General features: G+C 37.1%; 1 protein-coding gene across 3 annotated transcripts in view; it reads left to right on the forward strand.

Annotated features, from left to right (window-relative positions):
• IFTAP (intraflagellar transport associated protein) overlaps positions 1–16,585 on the forward strand; it is a 91,254-nt gene that overhangs the window by 34,238 nt on the left and 40,431 nt on the right. For all 3 annotated transcript variants that reach the window (XM_023738424.1, XM_023738431.1, XM_004369809.2), the window contains one exon: positions 3,629–3,784. In XM_023738424.1, the coding sequence (XP_023594192.1) occupies positions 3,652–3,784 (133 nt within the window). In that variant the 5' untranslated portion in view covers positions 3,629–3,651. The remainder of the gene's footprint in view (positions 1–3,628; positions 3,785–16,585) is intronic.

Consider the following 16,585-nt stretch of genomic DNA (forward strand, 5'->3'; position numbering starts at 1 on the left):
TGTCAGTTTTCTCACTCCATTTGGTGCTTGGCTGAGTTCTTTATCTCTTCATTTGATGTTTTAGGGTTTCAGGATTGTTGTATTCTCTGTTTGGCTTAGTTTTTCGAATCTTTGCTGTGGAGGGACAGAGTGGTGCTTCTTCCTAGAGCGCCATTTTGCCAGAACTCCGTGTGTATGTTTTTTATCTTATCCTGATAAAAAGCAGTAAAGAAATTTAGATCCTTTTCTGTTTCATAGATATGTTTTGTTTTGTGTTTCTGCCTTCCTCTTCATTCCTTTTATCTCTTCCTTTGTTTTCTTGTTTGTATTGGTAGGTGTCTAAAACAACAGCATATGCTTATGCTCAAGGTGTTTTGTATGCTATTGGGATACAGGCATAAATACACCCGTCTAGAGTGAGATTGCTACATTGTGTTTAATTTCCTGCTGGCTTCATGCATGCCTTAAAATTCATAATCATAAGCATCTCACTGCCATTTATCATACGAAAACCACATATTAATGCTCATCGATAGAGTCATTAGTTGACAAAAACCCCAAGTGAACTTTTTTTCCCAGATTCATTCCTTTATTCTGTCTGATTGGACTACATAATCTCAGGTTTCTCTCAGCTGGAAAAATCTATAGCAATTTCTGTCATTGGATTTCTTTCTCTTTTCTTCATGTGATCTAAACGATCCAAGAAATCTTAGAAGATGCAAAATTGTTGTAATTCATCTAAGAAGAAATCAGTTTATACTAGGTCTCTTCTGTCATTTAAATAAATCCATGCAATTGCACTGTAATTTGGTGTTTTGGAGATTTGGCCATTTGCAAAAATATAAAAGGAGAACCCACCCTGTGAAGAACTAAGGTTGATGGTTTCATTTCCTTAGCCAAGGTGAATTATTTTGATAATATCCCATCTTACCTTTCCATACAGCAGTAGATTCTTGTTAAGCAGAAGTATAAACATTTGAGAAAGTAGGCTTTCATAGCCCCTGCAAGACTCATTAAAAATGTGTTATTATTTATCAGGCAGCAGTAGTAAACTTCACAGTTTTGTAAAAACATTCTTTGCAGACATACAACCCCCCTGTCACTATGACTCAGAATCGACTGGACTGCAACGGGTCAGTGTGTAGTTAGGCTGTTAAAAAGTAGCTTATAGACTTTGAGAGAAGACTAGCTTGAGATGTCTTAAGGCTTACTGCTCCTGCCTGTCAAAGTTGCATTTTGTTTGGGTAAGTTGAGCTAAGCAGGAATCCGAAGATAAATATCAGAGATGTGCGAAATCAGTGGTGATAATTACATATACTATGTTTCAGAATAATGTCTTCTCAGAGAGCACACAGCGCTGACCAGCTCACGTAGTTTTTTGTTTTCACTGTTAGATTGCTGAAAACAGGACTTTAGGGAGGTCATGTGATTTTCTCATTCCTTGTCCTCGACTTGGTAAGAAGAGAACCTTGTTTCCAACGAGGCTTGTGGTCTTCGAATGAAGTTTAGTAGACCAGGAAGAGCAGTACGTACTCCTTGTGTTTCCTCCTAGAAGCTGTGATTGTGCAAGTGTTAGTTATGATTTACCGGTAGATATTTAGTACACATTTACTTATCATCATAGTATGTTCTGGGTCTTCCCTGTGGAGCTCTAAGCCATAAAAAATAAAAATAAAATCAAAACAAAGACTCCTGTTATCCAGGTAAGTCTTTCTCTTTTTTCCTTTAGAAAAATTCTTCATGCTAAAAACATAAAAGTACATGAATGGTAACTGAAGAAAGCATTACTTCCTTCTAGAAAACCACTAGGATTTGCATAAACCACTTGACTGTCTGGTAAATGATTATCTGCTCTGACAGTTTCTAGGGACTTTTAATACTAGGTTGTTTATTTTTTTAAAAAATAGATAAGGAAACTTCTAAATTTGAAGATGTATATTTGCTAAACTTTTCAAATAAGGACAGTCTGTGAAACTGGATATTGCAAAAGTCTTAGAAAAGTCAGTAAAAACGTAGCATCTTTACTTTTGCATTACAATAACCATATACAGAAAATTAAAGGCCTTGAAGGATTTTGAATTGCGCTGTGCACAGCCTCTTATTTATTTGCCTGTAGTACTAGTGAGATGTGTTGAGGATAAATACTCAGAGTACATCAGTTTGAGAACTGGAAAGAAAGTTTAAAGGAATTTCTGTTATTGCGCTTAAAGCTTCCATGTGCAGCAATATAAAGCACAGCCTGGCTGCTTCTGTTTGGTATTTGTTTGCTGAAGTAGATTACTAGCAATGGTTTGAGGAAAAGATTGATAAAATGTACTGTTGAAATTTTTTTGGAGTCCAATTCTGGAAAAGCAGATTGACACTGACTTCTTGTAATTAAGTACATTCCTACTGATAGTGAAATAACCGCTACCTTTGAATTTATTTATCATTCTTTGTTATCTAACAACTGCAAGCGTAATTTATTCAGCTTTTTGTTGTAAAGCCTCAGTTTTTCCCCAGCTGTTTCTAATTTTCAGGTACAAATAACTTGAAACAGTTCCTTCTATTATAAGTTGGTATCCAGCTACAACTTTTTATTTTCACTCAGCCATCTCCAACAGTCTGTTTTATCTGGAGTTGTAATGCATGAGGAATTACCTTGATTTATCTTTAGGTGATGTCAGTGTCTTCAAAGTCAGAGGGTCATAGTCATAGCAGATCTTTCTGTAGGTAAAGGGCAGAATACTAAGAATGAGCTAGTATCATCATTATCATCATGACTAACATTTGTTGAAAGACTGAATTTCTAATTGTGCAGTCATATGACAATATTCCTGTGAATTAAAAAGATAGCAGTGCCAAGAGAGAGAAAGGGCCACATAAACCAGAGACTGCATTAACCTGAGATCAGAAGAACTAGATGGTGCCTGGCTACCATCAGTGACTGCCCTGACAGGGAACACAACAGAGAGTCCCTGATGGAGCAGGAGAAAAGTAGGGTACAGATCTCAAATGCTAGTAAAAAAAATACAGACTTAATGGTTTGATTGAGACTGGAGTGACCCCGGAAGACATGACCCCCCGGGCTCTCTGTTAGTCCAAAATTAAAACCATTCCCGAAGCCAACTCTTCAGACAAAGATTAGACTGGACTATGAGACATAAAATGATACTTGTGAAGAGTGTCCTTTTTAGCTCAAGTAGATACAGGAGACTAAATGGGCAGCTCCTGTCCAGAGGCTAGATGAGAAGGCAGAGAGGATCAGGAGCTGGTTGAATGCACACGGGAAATCTGGGGTGGAAAGGAAGAGTGTGCAGTCACATTATAGGGAGAGCAACTAGGGTCACATAACAATGTATGTATACATTTTTGTATGAGAGACTAACTTTATTTGTAAACTTTCACTTAAAGTACAATAATAATAATAATAAAAGATGGCAGTGAGGAAACTGAAGGAAAAATAAAACTGTGATAGTTAATAATTAAGCAGCAAAGATATGAATAAAACCCTGGTTTCTTGAGTTACTAGAGCAATTTGTTGCTCTAGTAACTCCATCTTGATCTGTCCTTTAGGGCCTTAGAATTTTTCATCCATCCATCCAGAGTATTTTCAAAGGATTGGGTACTGCATGACTCTCTCTAGCCTGTGTTTTTCTTTGTCTCATAGGTAAAGTGGCCTCGTGAATAGGAATGCCTGCCAAAATATCAGGATTGGAGATTATGGATGAAGATCGGTTAATTGAAGAAGTCTTGGATAAATTTGTTAATTGTCATGAGCAAACATATGAAGAATTTCTGAGCACTTTTACTCATCTTTCAAAAGGTAAAATGGAGTAAACTTTCTATAGCAATAGAGATAAAGTAATTTTATTATATTTTTATAGCTGCCTTTTCAGATAGAACCTTAGAGTATTTAGTGAACGTTCATTCCATTCTTTGATCAGGCAATTCTCATTAGGGCATTCATGACTGGTATATGTAAATACCAATATCTTTATATAACCAGGAATTGTGTTATGGAGTGAGAGCCATTGACTATGAGGACTAGAAAGGACCTGAAAATTTATTTATTCTAATCTTTTCTTTTTATTTTTGGAGAAACCCAAGTGCAAAGAGTGGAGGTTGTTAAAGCATATTTAAAACTTTTAAGAAATATAGCGTGGTGATTAGGGCTGTGGAGTTGCCCTGCACATCTTTGAATCCTGGCGTTGCTACTAACTGTATCTGTGACCTTGGGGAGGTTATTTAACCTCTTGTGCCTCTGAATAAAATAGGGGATAATAGTGGTACCTCCTAAAGTTGATGAGGGTTAATTGAGATAATCTTTGTAAATTTGCTATAGTGGCTAACACATAATAAGAATTTAATGAACACTAGGTATTATTATTGTTATTTATCATCATCGTTATTGTTTGGCTGTGGTTTCTGTACCATATAAGCAACCCTTTGGCCAGAGGTGATGATTTGGCCTAAAGGTCAAATCTGATCTTTGTGTTTCATTATGTGTTTCGTTTGGCTCACACAGTGTTGTTATTTTAATTGAGGCAACATTTAAAAATTGGAAACTTTTACATAAAAATCTTGGTTTTTGGTTTCTCTTGATTAAGTCAGAAGATCTATTATCCCAGGGTCAGTATTCCCTTGTGGCAGTAATCAGCTAGAGCTCAAGAGCCGCTGCTTCACCCCCTAACCCCTCAACCGAGTTTGCTAGTTTGTCACATTCTCTGGCATTCACACAATGCAAGAATATGTGTATACACTGCCTGTTTCATTCAAGTGGTTTCTGTAGACATTTGACTTCATGATCTTTTTTCTAGGTTCTGATTCAGATTACCATTAGCTTGCTCTCAACCTTGGCCCTCTTTGGACCATTGAGCCTCATTTGTGAGACCATTGGTTCTCTACCTACCTGCACATTAGACACACCTGGGGTGCTTTTAGAACATATTGATACCAGAGTCCACCCTACATCTCAGGCTGGAGCTTAGGAATCACTATTTTGTAAAAGCTCCTTTGGTGATTCTAATGTGTACCCAAGGTTGAGAAGAGAGAGTTTCATAATATCCGAGATCATGACATTGTCTCAAGAAACCTGACTCTGTATATTTGAAGTCCTGATTCATGTGTCCTGAACAAACCTGTCAGAAAGTCAGTTGTAACAATGATAAGGAAAAGTGATTATAACCTGTTTGTTTTTTCTGCAAGATAGTCGGAATATCCTGGATGTCTGTGGTTTTTTTTTTTACATTTACACAAAAACCACTTAAACAAAAACTGTGGGTGTGGTTTTACCTAACACTTTACAGAAATGGAGAATTTAGAAAATACCTAGTTAACTTTAGGACTAGGAGTGATCTACTTTGATATGATATATTGATCAAGTTAATTTTGGTAATGGCCAAATCATCTTTTGGTCTGTAAACACAGGTTCAGGGAGATGCTTGCTTTCTCTGAGCCTAATGATTTAGTTTCTATTTTCTGGACCCAAACATGGCAGTATGGATGGCTAGAAGGGAGGTGTAAACAAGGCTAAAACTGGCAGAGCCAATGCGATTTTGTTATGCCAGTGGCGTTTTGATGATCCAAATTATTTTTGAAATTATTCGTAAGGCTGACTTCATTTTTGTACCCTAGAAGTGCAAGCACTTCTTAAAAGCACATAGAAGTTCTAAGGAGGTTACAAGGTACTTGTTTTTGGGATAAGGTTCTATTCTGTTTTCAAATTCCTGTATGATCGTTGTTTTTAATATGATCATTGTATGCTGAGAAGGCAGTTGTTGCAGATGTGGTGACTTCATTTTGAGTTCCGATTTGGGCCCCAAATTGAGCTGAATAAATGATTATGCAAGTCACATAAACTGCATCTCCAAGCATGCTAGTTTTTTTTTTTTGTCCAAAATACCGCTAGGCACCGGTTCATATTATAAACTAATGGCATGAAAAAATTCCTCTTAAAACACAAAGAGTTGTGAGTGCAAAAATGTGTCTTCAGTCAGTAAGAGTCGTTTTTTCCTCTGAAACATTTAAATACCTTCTGAAAAACCAAACAGGACCTAGGGATTGGCCTCAGTTGAGTGATAGCCAGCAGAATTAATCAAGGTAGATGTGGTTAATTCTGTTTGAGAAAGATTTGAGAAAGACATGGAAACTGTTTCTTCAAAGTCCCTGTCTTCCCCCTTCCTTCTGGCCCTTCATTTGTCCCAGTGTGTTCAGTTCCTTTGCTGATATGTAGTGGAACCTTTTCTCTGTTAAAGTGGTTATCACCAGGCATACTTTTGTACATTTTGCTAGTAAGCTTAGTTTCTCAAGTCCATTACCATTTCCACGGATTGACTGTTCTATTTATTTTTTATAATAGTTATACACCAGAATGCTTATGGGATTCATTTTCTTTCTAGAAGTGTTAAAAGGGTCAGTAATCCTATTAAAAATATTTCCCTGGAAAAAATTAAAGTATAGCCTTATTGAAAGAAATTCACATTATTGCTTCAGACTGTTAATATTGTAGCATAATTTTCACTATAGTACCTTTATGTTGATCAAGGTTTTTTTTGTTTGTTTTTTTCAAGCAGCTCTGGGTTTTTTAAACCATAGTATATATTTGATAACAAATACAGTACACTATCAAAATGTTTAAATAGACACATCATTAGTTTTAAACAGGTAGTTATAATTGTTTTCTCAATAGTGTCTTTAGTTGAAGAGGGTAAGACCAAGTTGTAAAATATGTATTGGAAAATCAGCGTGCAGATCTTGGTTTTATTCATTATTGGTGAAGACATTATTATATTGTTGATTATCATTGTGGATGAAGATAAAAGACTAAGTTTCAGTCTTTTTCATATCAGTTTATTTGTGAATATGATTAATTTATAGGCCTTTCGAAAATATGTGTCTAATGGGAAAAAAAAGACCTCAACCTCCTTCCATAATATTTCCATCATTTTTTTACAGATGTGAATACTTATAATTTTTCTTCATTCATTCATTTATTCATTCATTAATTCTGTGAGTGTTTTATTATAGTCTAGATATTGTTTTAGGTACTGAGGATTCAAAAATAAATAAGGTGCAGTTTGTATTCTCTAGCACTCAGTCAAGTGGGAAAGATAAATAAGCAAACAGGAAATTATGCTAACGTATGACAAGTGCCATAGTGGAGAGAAGTGAGAGCTCATAGGAGGGCCACCCAGCCTATCCTTGGAGGGAGGACAAGAAAGTCTACCTGCCAGTGTGCCTTATGCATCGACAGATTTGGGCTGAATTTGACAGTTGTAAAAATGTTAACATTGGTGATGGCCATTTTGGGTCATGGCTCCATTTATTTCACTATATATATCTATGTTGTTGTTGTTAGGTGCCCTTGAGTCGGTTCTGACTTAGAGTGACCCTACGTACAACAGAATGAAACACTGCCCGGTCCTGCACCATCCTCACAATTGTTGCTGTGTTTGAGCCCATTGTTGCAGCCACTGTGTCAGTCCATCTCGTTGAGGGTCTTCCTCTTTTTCGCTGACCCTCTCTACCTTACCAAGTATGATGTCCTCCTCCAGGGACTGGTCCCTCCTGATAACATGTCCAAAATATGTGAAATCAAGTCTCGCCGTCCTCACTTCCAAGTAGCACTCTGGTTGTACTTCTTCCAAGTTCTTTCTTCTGGCAGTTCATGGTGTATTCAGTATTCTTCCCCAACACCCTAATTCAAAATGCATAAATTCTTCTTTGGTCTTCCTTAGTCATTGTCCAGCTTTCACATGCTTTCTACATATGTATCGATGTAGACGTGTATATATATATATATAGAGAGAGAGAGAGAGAGAGAGACTTATTATCCTTTAAATAAAAAGTCTTTCAGATGGAGATGTAACCTTGATTCAATAAGGTTTAGAGTTACTTCTAAACTACTGAAAAGAAAAAGCTATTTATTTTAATTTCCTTCCAGACCAGAATTACCAGACTATCCTTTGGGAAGCATTCATTCCCCCATTTTAGAGTGGTAGTTCTTGGTCATATTGCCATCACAAAAATTGTATATTTAAGAATCCAGTGACTTAGAAGTTGACATTAAACCTTTACAACTCCATTTTGTTACTTCCAGTAATCTTGGAGGGTTGCAGTAGTTATTTTTTGTGTAATTTTATCCAATTCTTCACTCCCTGCTCCCCTCCCCACTCTTCCCTCCCCCCACACAAGTGGTTATTGTTGATTATTGATCTGATTTTATGCTTCAGGCTAAATGGTTAACTTCCATTAAAGTTGCCCGTCCAACTATTCAGCTTAAAATAGTTTGGAAATTGAAATGAATCTACTGTGCTTATGTGATTAACTCTTAATAACTTATTGTTTTTCTGTCTTGAAATACCTAGGATCCAGTTTCCCAAATAATTCTTCCAGTTTTCAGATGTTCTGTATTACCACATAATAACAGCTTTCTATTCACTGTCATATTTATCTATTTTAACCTATTTTCTTTTGTCCAGATCAAGGACTTTGTTTCAGATTTTGATGTGTACTTTTGTTTTCAGTTTTTTTGAACGCTATTCTCATTTCATTTACAGTGCATTGTGCTTTTAGCATTTTACTGCTCTTTTAACGTATCTTTGAAAAAAATATCCATCAACTCAACCTTTTTTCTCCCTTCCTAGTCATTAATATTTGAATTAAATTCCCTTTTAGGTTGAACATTGTGTGTCTGAACAAGACAGATATCATGCCTGTGGCTTTATAATCTATTGGCGGTCTGGCATTTGAAAATTTTAGATTCTTGGGGTTTCTAAAACCCTGTTTCAATTTTTCTTAGATTTTAATAATCACATATAATCATAAAAGAGTTTAATCTGTATTTTTTTACTTTATTCACATCTAGTTCTTTAAAGAATTATGTCAGTGCTATACCACCATTACAAATTTAGCAATGTACAGTTACCTTTTGACTTGGGCACATTTAGGTTTGCACTGTCTCATACATTAGCCATGGGCTACATGTTGCTATTGAACACTTGAAATGTGGCTTTTAATTGTTTAATTTTAATTAACTTAAATTTAAATAAAAAAGCTGATACTCTTCAGTTTTTGGAAGACTTTTAAGTATGTTTGAGACAACGTGGCATGTAAATATACTTTTTCAAAGGTAAATTTTTGAAATCATAGAGATCAAATGTTTTAGATGAAAAATTGACATTTGCATTGAAATATCCTGTAAGTGTAAAATACATACTAGATTTTGAAGACTTAGTATGATAGAAAAGAATGTAAAATATCTCAATACTATGTTTACATTAATTACATTTTAAAATGATAATTATTTGGAAATTGGTTTAAATAAAATATATTATTAAAATTAAGTTCACTTTTTAAAGACTTTTTTTTAATGTGACTAGTGCATATGTATCTTGCATTATATTTTTATTGGACAGCACTCATATAGATCAGTGGTTCTCAACCTGACTGAATAGCAAAAAGACCTGGCACTCTTTTATAAAATAAAGATTTCCATACTCTATAGCAGGCTTATTAAATGAGATTCTCTAGGGAGGGGACTATGAATCTGTATATTCATAAGGCTCTCCAGGTGATTCTGATGCTCCATTAGTTTTGAGGACTGCTGGTTTAGACTATAAATTCTGATAATGCAGTCCCTTAAAAGCAGGACTAGCTATATTCATTTAATATTCCAGATAAATTCCTGAAAGCTTGTTTCTGTTCAGATCATAGAGTTGGAAGAGACAGTCCAGTGTTCTTTACTTTTGGATTGATTCATTGATATATACACTAAGCATTTATACCGAGTAACTTATTTGTCCCAATGACAGAAAGAATAGCTATGACTGTCACTTTTATAGCCTAGGGAACTGAAAGTCATTGTACATTGGTAACTTGCCGGAGGTCAGGTCAAAGGTTCAAACTTCAGACATTCTCTATACCACGATACCTGTTCCATAGAAACATCTGGGATTGTGAGATTATAAGGAAACCAGTCTTAATATTAGTACTGAGAGCAGCTAAGATTTATTAAGTACTGATGTTTTGCTGGTGGTGTAGTGGTTAAGACCTACGGCTGCTAACCAAAAGGTCGGCATTCAAATCCACCGGGCGCTCCCTGTAGAAACCCTATGGGGCAATTCTGCTCTGTCTTATAGGGTCTCTATGAGTCAGAATCGACTCGACGGCAGTGGGTTTGATTTTTGGTTTTGAATGTTTTTCTTAGCTCTTTACATGGATCACCTCAATGGACCCTTACAGTAACCTAGCGAGTTTGTTTACTTTTTAATTGTTATTATTTTTATTATTCCCAATGTATAGATGAGGAAACTGAGGTTTTAGGTTTAGGGTTGATAACTTGCCCACAGTTAGTAACTAGTAAGTGATGGAGTTGGACCATGGGTCTAGTCAGTATGACTCCAAAGCCCACTTTGCTTTTCTACCCTTCTTACAGCACTGGGCAGTTCTCAAAATATGGGTGTCACTGGCGTATAGATAATATGAGCCATAGGAATGGATGTAATACATCAAAATATATTTATTCTGATTCACTTGAGTGTAAGCTCAATGAGGGCAGGCTTCTTGTGGGCTTTGTTAAACACTATTATTTTAATGTCTAAAGCTAGAGTAATTTCTGATAATGTAAAATGAGTAGATGCTCAATAAATATTTGTTGAATAAATGAAATAAAAGGAGAATAAAAGACAGAATGACTTGAAGACAGACTGTAGGGACTCAGCCCGAACCCTAAAGAGCATCCTCACCTAAGGGACAGGCACAGGAAGAGGAGACTGCAGAGGAGACTGCATCGTATCGTCCCAAGTTGGCGATTGATATACAGTAAAACCTGTGAAAGCTGGAATCTGCGTAAGGCAGAAAACGGTCAGAGAAGGAAAACGCAAATAATTTCCACTAATAGAAGGCGAAAGTGCACCCTGTCAAAGGTGGAAAACTTGCCAGACCCGGAAAAACAAGGCAGTCCTGTCAAGTTCTGGCTTTCGTAGGTTTCACCGTAGTAGATAACTGGGAGCGGTAGTAGAATTAAGAAACACACACACACCTGTACATGCTGCAGATGACTTTGGAAAGTAGAGAGAGGCAAGGAAGGAGAGGAACGCGGAGTCAGGGAGACTAGCTTGGAGGCTGGGCAGAAATACAGGTGTGGAGTTCTGGACGAGGGTATTGGAGGAGTAAATGGAAAGCAGAAAGGGTCCGTGAGACACTGCAGGTGAAGGAGTGACAGCACGTGGTGCTACTGACAGGATAAGGGAGAAGAAAGAGTGAAAGACACGTCACAATCATCTTGTGTGAGGCCCACAGAGGCCAAGCGACTTGTTCAAAGTTACAGAGTTCTCATTTCAGGAGTCTTTTATTTTCATCCTTATTGAGCATATATCCTGTCAAGAGCTTAGGCTCTTGGGCTGGGATTTGGTTTACACTTCTGGACTGATAAACTTTGAGTTGTCAGTTCAGCCAAAGGAATAGCACTGCTCATACTTGACAGCATCTGAAGAAAAACGTAATTAAAAATGAAACTGGTGACAGTCTGTAAAACAACTCGCTTCCAAAGTTGACATATCATTTTGGTCCCCAAAGTGATTTAGAATTTGAGCATTAGAAGTGCATCTTTAAAGTTCCATGGGGCACAAAGAAAGGCTTTTCCCAATGTGAAGAATGAATTTAAAATCTGCTACAGAAAAATACCAAAGAGAGAAATTGAGAAAGCAGCTGGCCCTCTTACCAATTTCAGAACAGGAAAGGAGTTCAGTAGAGCATAACAACAGCTTTCTCTAATAAAAGAAAACACAACAAGAAAAATAATCCTTGTTGTGTAGCCCTTTGCAGTTGTTTTCTGTTGAGTATTAGATCGAGACCGGGGGTGCTGAACATTGTTTTGATACCCTTGCAACTGGCAGATTGCCTGCAGAGGAAGTTGGAAACAGACTGACCAGCTTTATGCTTCCAGGTGGCACTTAAGCCACATTTTCTGTGCTGTTGTTATCAGTCATTTAATTCTGTGTTGAATATTGAGTGGTGTTTTTAGTTCACAGGCCATTTGCAGTGTCTTTGTTTCCTTTTTTTCGTTAGCCACATTACGAGGAGAAAAAAAGGCCACTCGGGAAGCGCTTTAGCAAATGTGAATTTAACAGTAAAGAGCAGAATTGAAAATAACACAGCAAATAGCGGTAAACTTACACTTTAACTTAAGACATAAGCCATTGGGATAATGTTAACCTGAAGAGAAATTTGCAGAAGGCATCACGTGAGTGGACTTGCTAATAAAAGCAGCTAACACCCAAATAACCAAGCCCACTGCCCTTGAGTCAGTTCCGACTCGTAGCAACCCCATAGGGTTTCCAACGCTGTAAATCTCTACAGAAGCAGACTGCCACATCTTTCTCCTGCGAAGCCCTGGTGGTTTCGAATTACTGACCTTTCAGTTAGCAGTTGATCACTTTAACTGCTGCGTCACCAGGATTCCTTTATAAAAAGCAGCTAGGCAGTTCAAAAAAATTATAATAGTCAAATTAATCTGTCACTCCAAGAGAGAGAATAAGGAAGCAGTGCTATTTTACAGCTTTTTATTGATGTGTGTTTTGGTATTGCTGGAAAGAATGAAAGGGAGGAAAAAAAGTTTGTAGTTTTATATTGATCATACATTCTGTAGCTGTCTGTATGTGACCTCGTTATCGCAGCATAAAATCAAATATCACATAGAACACTGAAGGAGAAAAAAGTATTGAATGAAGTGAACTAATTTATAGCAGATTCCTGTGGAAGAAACAGCATCAGCAGTATTAACCTGTTCTTTCTCTTTGGGGGAACAGCTGCAAACTGTAATTAAGCAATTTACATTTGTTTTTCTATTTCTTTTGTCATCACTAAATCATTACAGTTAGGGAACAAATTGACAAATTATAAAACACAGAAAACTGCTGGTTCAGTTGCAAGGGGAAATTTCAAATTATGACAGATTTTGAGCTGATTGAGCCATTTTGTTTTAGATATATTAGCATAAATCTTCAGCTGCAGTTGTTACAGTTCATATTCATTCTGCACATGAATATTTGGTCCATAGATAATCATTTTGTGTGTGTGTGTCTGTTGTAGTTCAGGTGTAATAGGATAAGGAAAGAAAATGTATTTAAGTATTTACAACATTTTGAATTATAATCATAACATTTATTTCCAGCATTGTTTTTAATGCATACTATTTGGTTACAATAAATATCTTTTCTAGTAGGTTTTCTCAGTGTAATAAGGTATTATGAGAATTGTATTTATTTTGGTTTGTTTACAAATAAAAGAATCCTTTTCTCTGATTCTTTATATCATATGTGTACATATATATATTATGTTTAGATATAAATTAGAGAAGTGAATAGTCTTAGGCAAATGGGATTTTCAACTTTTACAAAACACAAGCAGAAAACTACTCATAGTCAAATAAGCTTTTAAGATGGTCACTATCAACCTGTAAATAGCCAATTTAAGCAACGTTAAGTGGGTGCACTTTGTTTTTTATGCGTTTCTCTTTAACTTGAGCTATTATTACTCATGGTTGTTAAATGTATTGTTACTTGAAGGAAAGGGGTTAATTGCTTGACTTGAAACTGAGGTGGTCATAAGCCTGTGTCGTTTGATTGAGTTGAGTGGGCATGTATTCAGATGCCATGTTTGTAGCAAAATATTCTTTCAGCCATGAAACAACAATATTTTCTTTGAAATGGTCATCTAAATTAAAGTGATACAAACAGGAAACTTAATCTTAGTCAAACCCATAACTTGCTTATATGAAAATCAAACCACAACTTTCTAGTATGTGATATTTAGTGTCTTTTTTTTTTCCCTACCTGGGTTCATTCCAGATGAGATAGTGCTGTTAGCTCACTCTTCTTGCAGCCCATTGCTCCCTTAGCACAGGAATCTTGAGTTTTCTGGACTGAGCCTGCCTTTGCATTAGATTTTATAGGGGATTATAAATCAAGTACCATTATTTTCTTTTCTTTCCCCCCTTCTCCATAAATTATGCTTTATGTGACTTGTAGCCAGTTATCTAATTTCTGAGGATTGAGTTTAGTCCCTAATTGTAGTCCAGTTTTTGCTAATGTTGAGGTCAGTTCAGTATTGACTGTGTTCCCACTTTATTTTAGGCATTGAGTTAGAATCTGGGAATACAAAGATGAATGAGACAGAGTCCCTGCCCTAGCAGAATTCATCCACTGATATCTAGTTCTTTTTATTGCTGTTTATCGAGGACCGTATGCTTCCCAAATGCTCTAGATTTGTGAAGGTAGAATACCAAACCAAAAGAAAAAAAACCAATGCTGTGGAGTCAATTTGTACTCAGCGACCCCATAGGGTTCCTGAGGCTATAAATCTCTATGGAAGCAGACTGCCACATCTTTCTCCCGTGGGGCCGCTGATGGTTTTGAACCACCAACCTTTTAGTTAACAGTCAGTCATTTTAACCACAGTGCCACCAGGGCTTCTTCATATTTTTTAGATTGTATAGTTAGAGGTTGATCGGTAAGGCAATACTGGTTATTCTTTACATAAACAAAAAAACGCACTTCCGTCAAGTCGAAAACCCATGGGGTTTCCAAGGTTGTAAATCTCTATGGAAGCAGACTGCCACATGTGTCTCCTGCAGAGCCGCTGGTGCTTTCGAACTACCAGCCTTTCAGTTAGCAGTCGATCGCTTTAACCACTGCGCCGCCAGAGCTCCTATTCTTTACATGTTGTTGTTGTTAGATGCCATAGTCAGTACTGACTTATAGCGACCCTGTACGGCAGAGTAGAACTGCCCCATAGGCTTTCCAGGGAGCGGCTGGTGGATTTGAACTGCTGATCTTTTGGTTAGTAGCCGAGCTCTTAACCACTACGCCGCCAGGGCTCCTAATTAATAATATTCAGAATATTGTCTTTGGTGTAGGGGAAGGGGCCTCAGTTGTAGGTTGAATGAGTACTCTATGAGTTAAGAAAAGAGCAGTAAGGACAATTAAAACCAAAAAACCCATTGCCTTCCAGTTGATTCGGACTCATAGTGACCCTATAGGACGGAGTAGAACTGCCCCATAGGGTTTCCGAGGCTGGCCGTAAATCTTTACAGAAGCAGACTGCCACATCTTCCTCCTGCGGAGCGTCTGGTGGGTTTGAACCGCCAACCTTTTGGTTAGCAGCTGAGTGCTTAATCACTGTGCCACCAGGACTCCTCAAGGACAATTGAAAGAATGGCTTTTCAGACTGTTTTTTTATACTTCGTGCTTTTTCTTGAGAGTTACCCTAGAGGTTCCCTGAAAATATGAGGGAATGTGAAAGACATAGTATATAATTTAGGTCTGCTCTTGCACTACACTACCAACCTAGGCCAATGTTGGAGCCCTACAGTAGTACAAATTGTACAGAAAAGGTTATTCTGCATCATAAAGTTTGAAAACTCCTAAAATTATTTATTTGTAGAGGACAGGGGGACAAATTACTCCTTTTAATGTTCTCCAACCTATGTGAGTGAAAGAGGTCACCTTAAGTAGATGCATTTTGTGTGGGCAGGAAAAGGGCATGATCTCGGGGTAAAGGAAAATCTTGTAGGTTGAAGAGATTTTGTTTTATGGAAATTTTACTATACTGCCCTTGTAGATCTCATTTTGTTCTGGGAGGGGCCAGTGTAATGGAAAGAGCACTATTTTAGCTTAGGATTCAGAAGACCTGAGTGCTAGTCCAGGTATTTACTAATTCCTTGAGACCGCGGGCCTGTCCCCTACTCTGTCTAATCTATAAACCAGGGATAATTCTACCTACTCAGTATGTCTCATATAGTTGTGGTGAGAATCAGATGAAATGTTTATGAAGGTACTTGGTAGAGTTTTAAAGACGTACTCAAGTGTAAAGTTTTTATGATTGGAGGACCATTTATGATTATAAGAGGAACATCAAAATTAAATATTAAAAAAATCTTGACTCTACAATATAAAAAATGTAAAATATTTTCTACAGTGTTAGTTGTTCACACCCCCATTCCTTGAAGTATTTAAGAGCAAGTATGTACAGTGCATACTGTATAGTGTATATTGTATAGTGTAAGACTATACAGTTCAGGGAATAATCCTACACTGGCCTCTGGTGGATGGACTAAATAATATGTCTACACATAACCATCAGGCAAAAGTATTTGCATGCTTTGACAAAGGTATCATATACTTCTTTTTAATGATCAAGTTTTAGATTCTACTTCATGGACTCTTTCCTTGGGAATCCTACCTTAAGTGTATGTTAAAATCATGTTATAAGGTAGTTGTCTTAGTTATCGAGTGCTTCTATAACAGAAATACCAGAAGTGGATGGCTTTCACAAAGAGAAATTTTTTCTCTCACAATCTAGGAGGTTAGAAGTCTGTATTCAGGGTGCCAGCTCCAGAGGAAGTCTCTCTCTCTCTGTCAGCTCTGGGGGAAGGTCCTTGTTGTCAGTCTTCCCCAGCTGAGGAGCTTCTCAGCGCAGGGACCCCAGGTCCAAAGGATGACCTATTCTCCTGGCTCTTGTTTCTTGGTGGTATGAGTTCCCCCTGTTTCTCTGCTTGCTTCTCTCTTTTATATCTCAAAAGAGATTGGCTTTAGACAAAACCTAATCTTGTAGATTGAGTCCT

This window comes from Trichechus manatus, unplaced genomic scaffold (assembly GCF_000243295.1).
Source record: "Trichechus manatus latirostris isolate Lorelei unplaced genomic scaffold, TriManLat1.0 scaffold00006, whole genome shotgun sequence".
Taxonomy (NCBI): domain Eukaryota; kingdom Metazoa; phylum Chordata; class Mammalia; order Sirenia; family Trichechidae; genus Trichechus; species Trichechus manatus.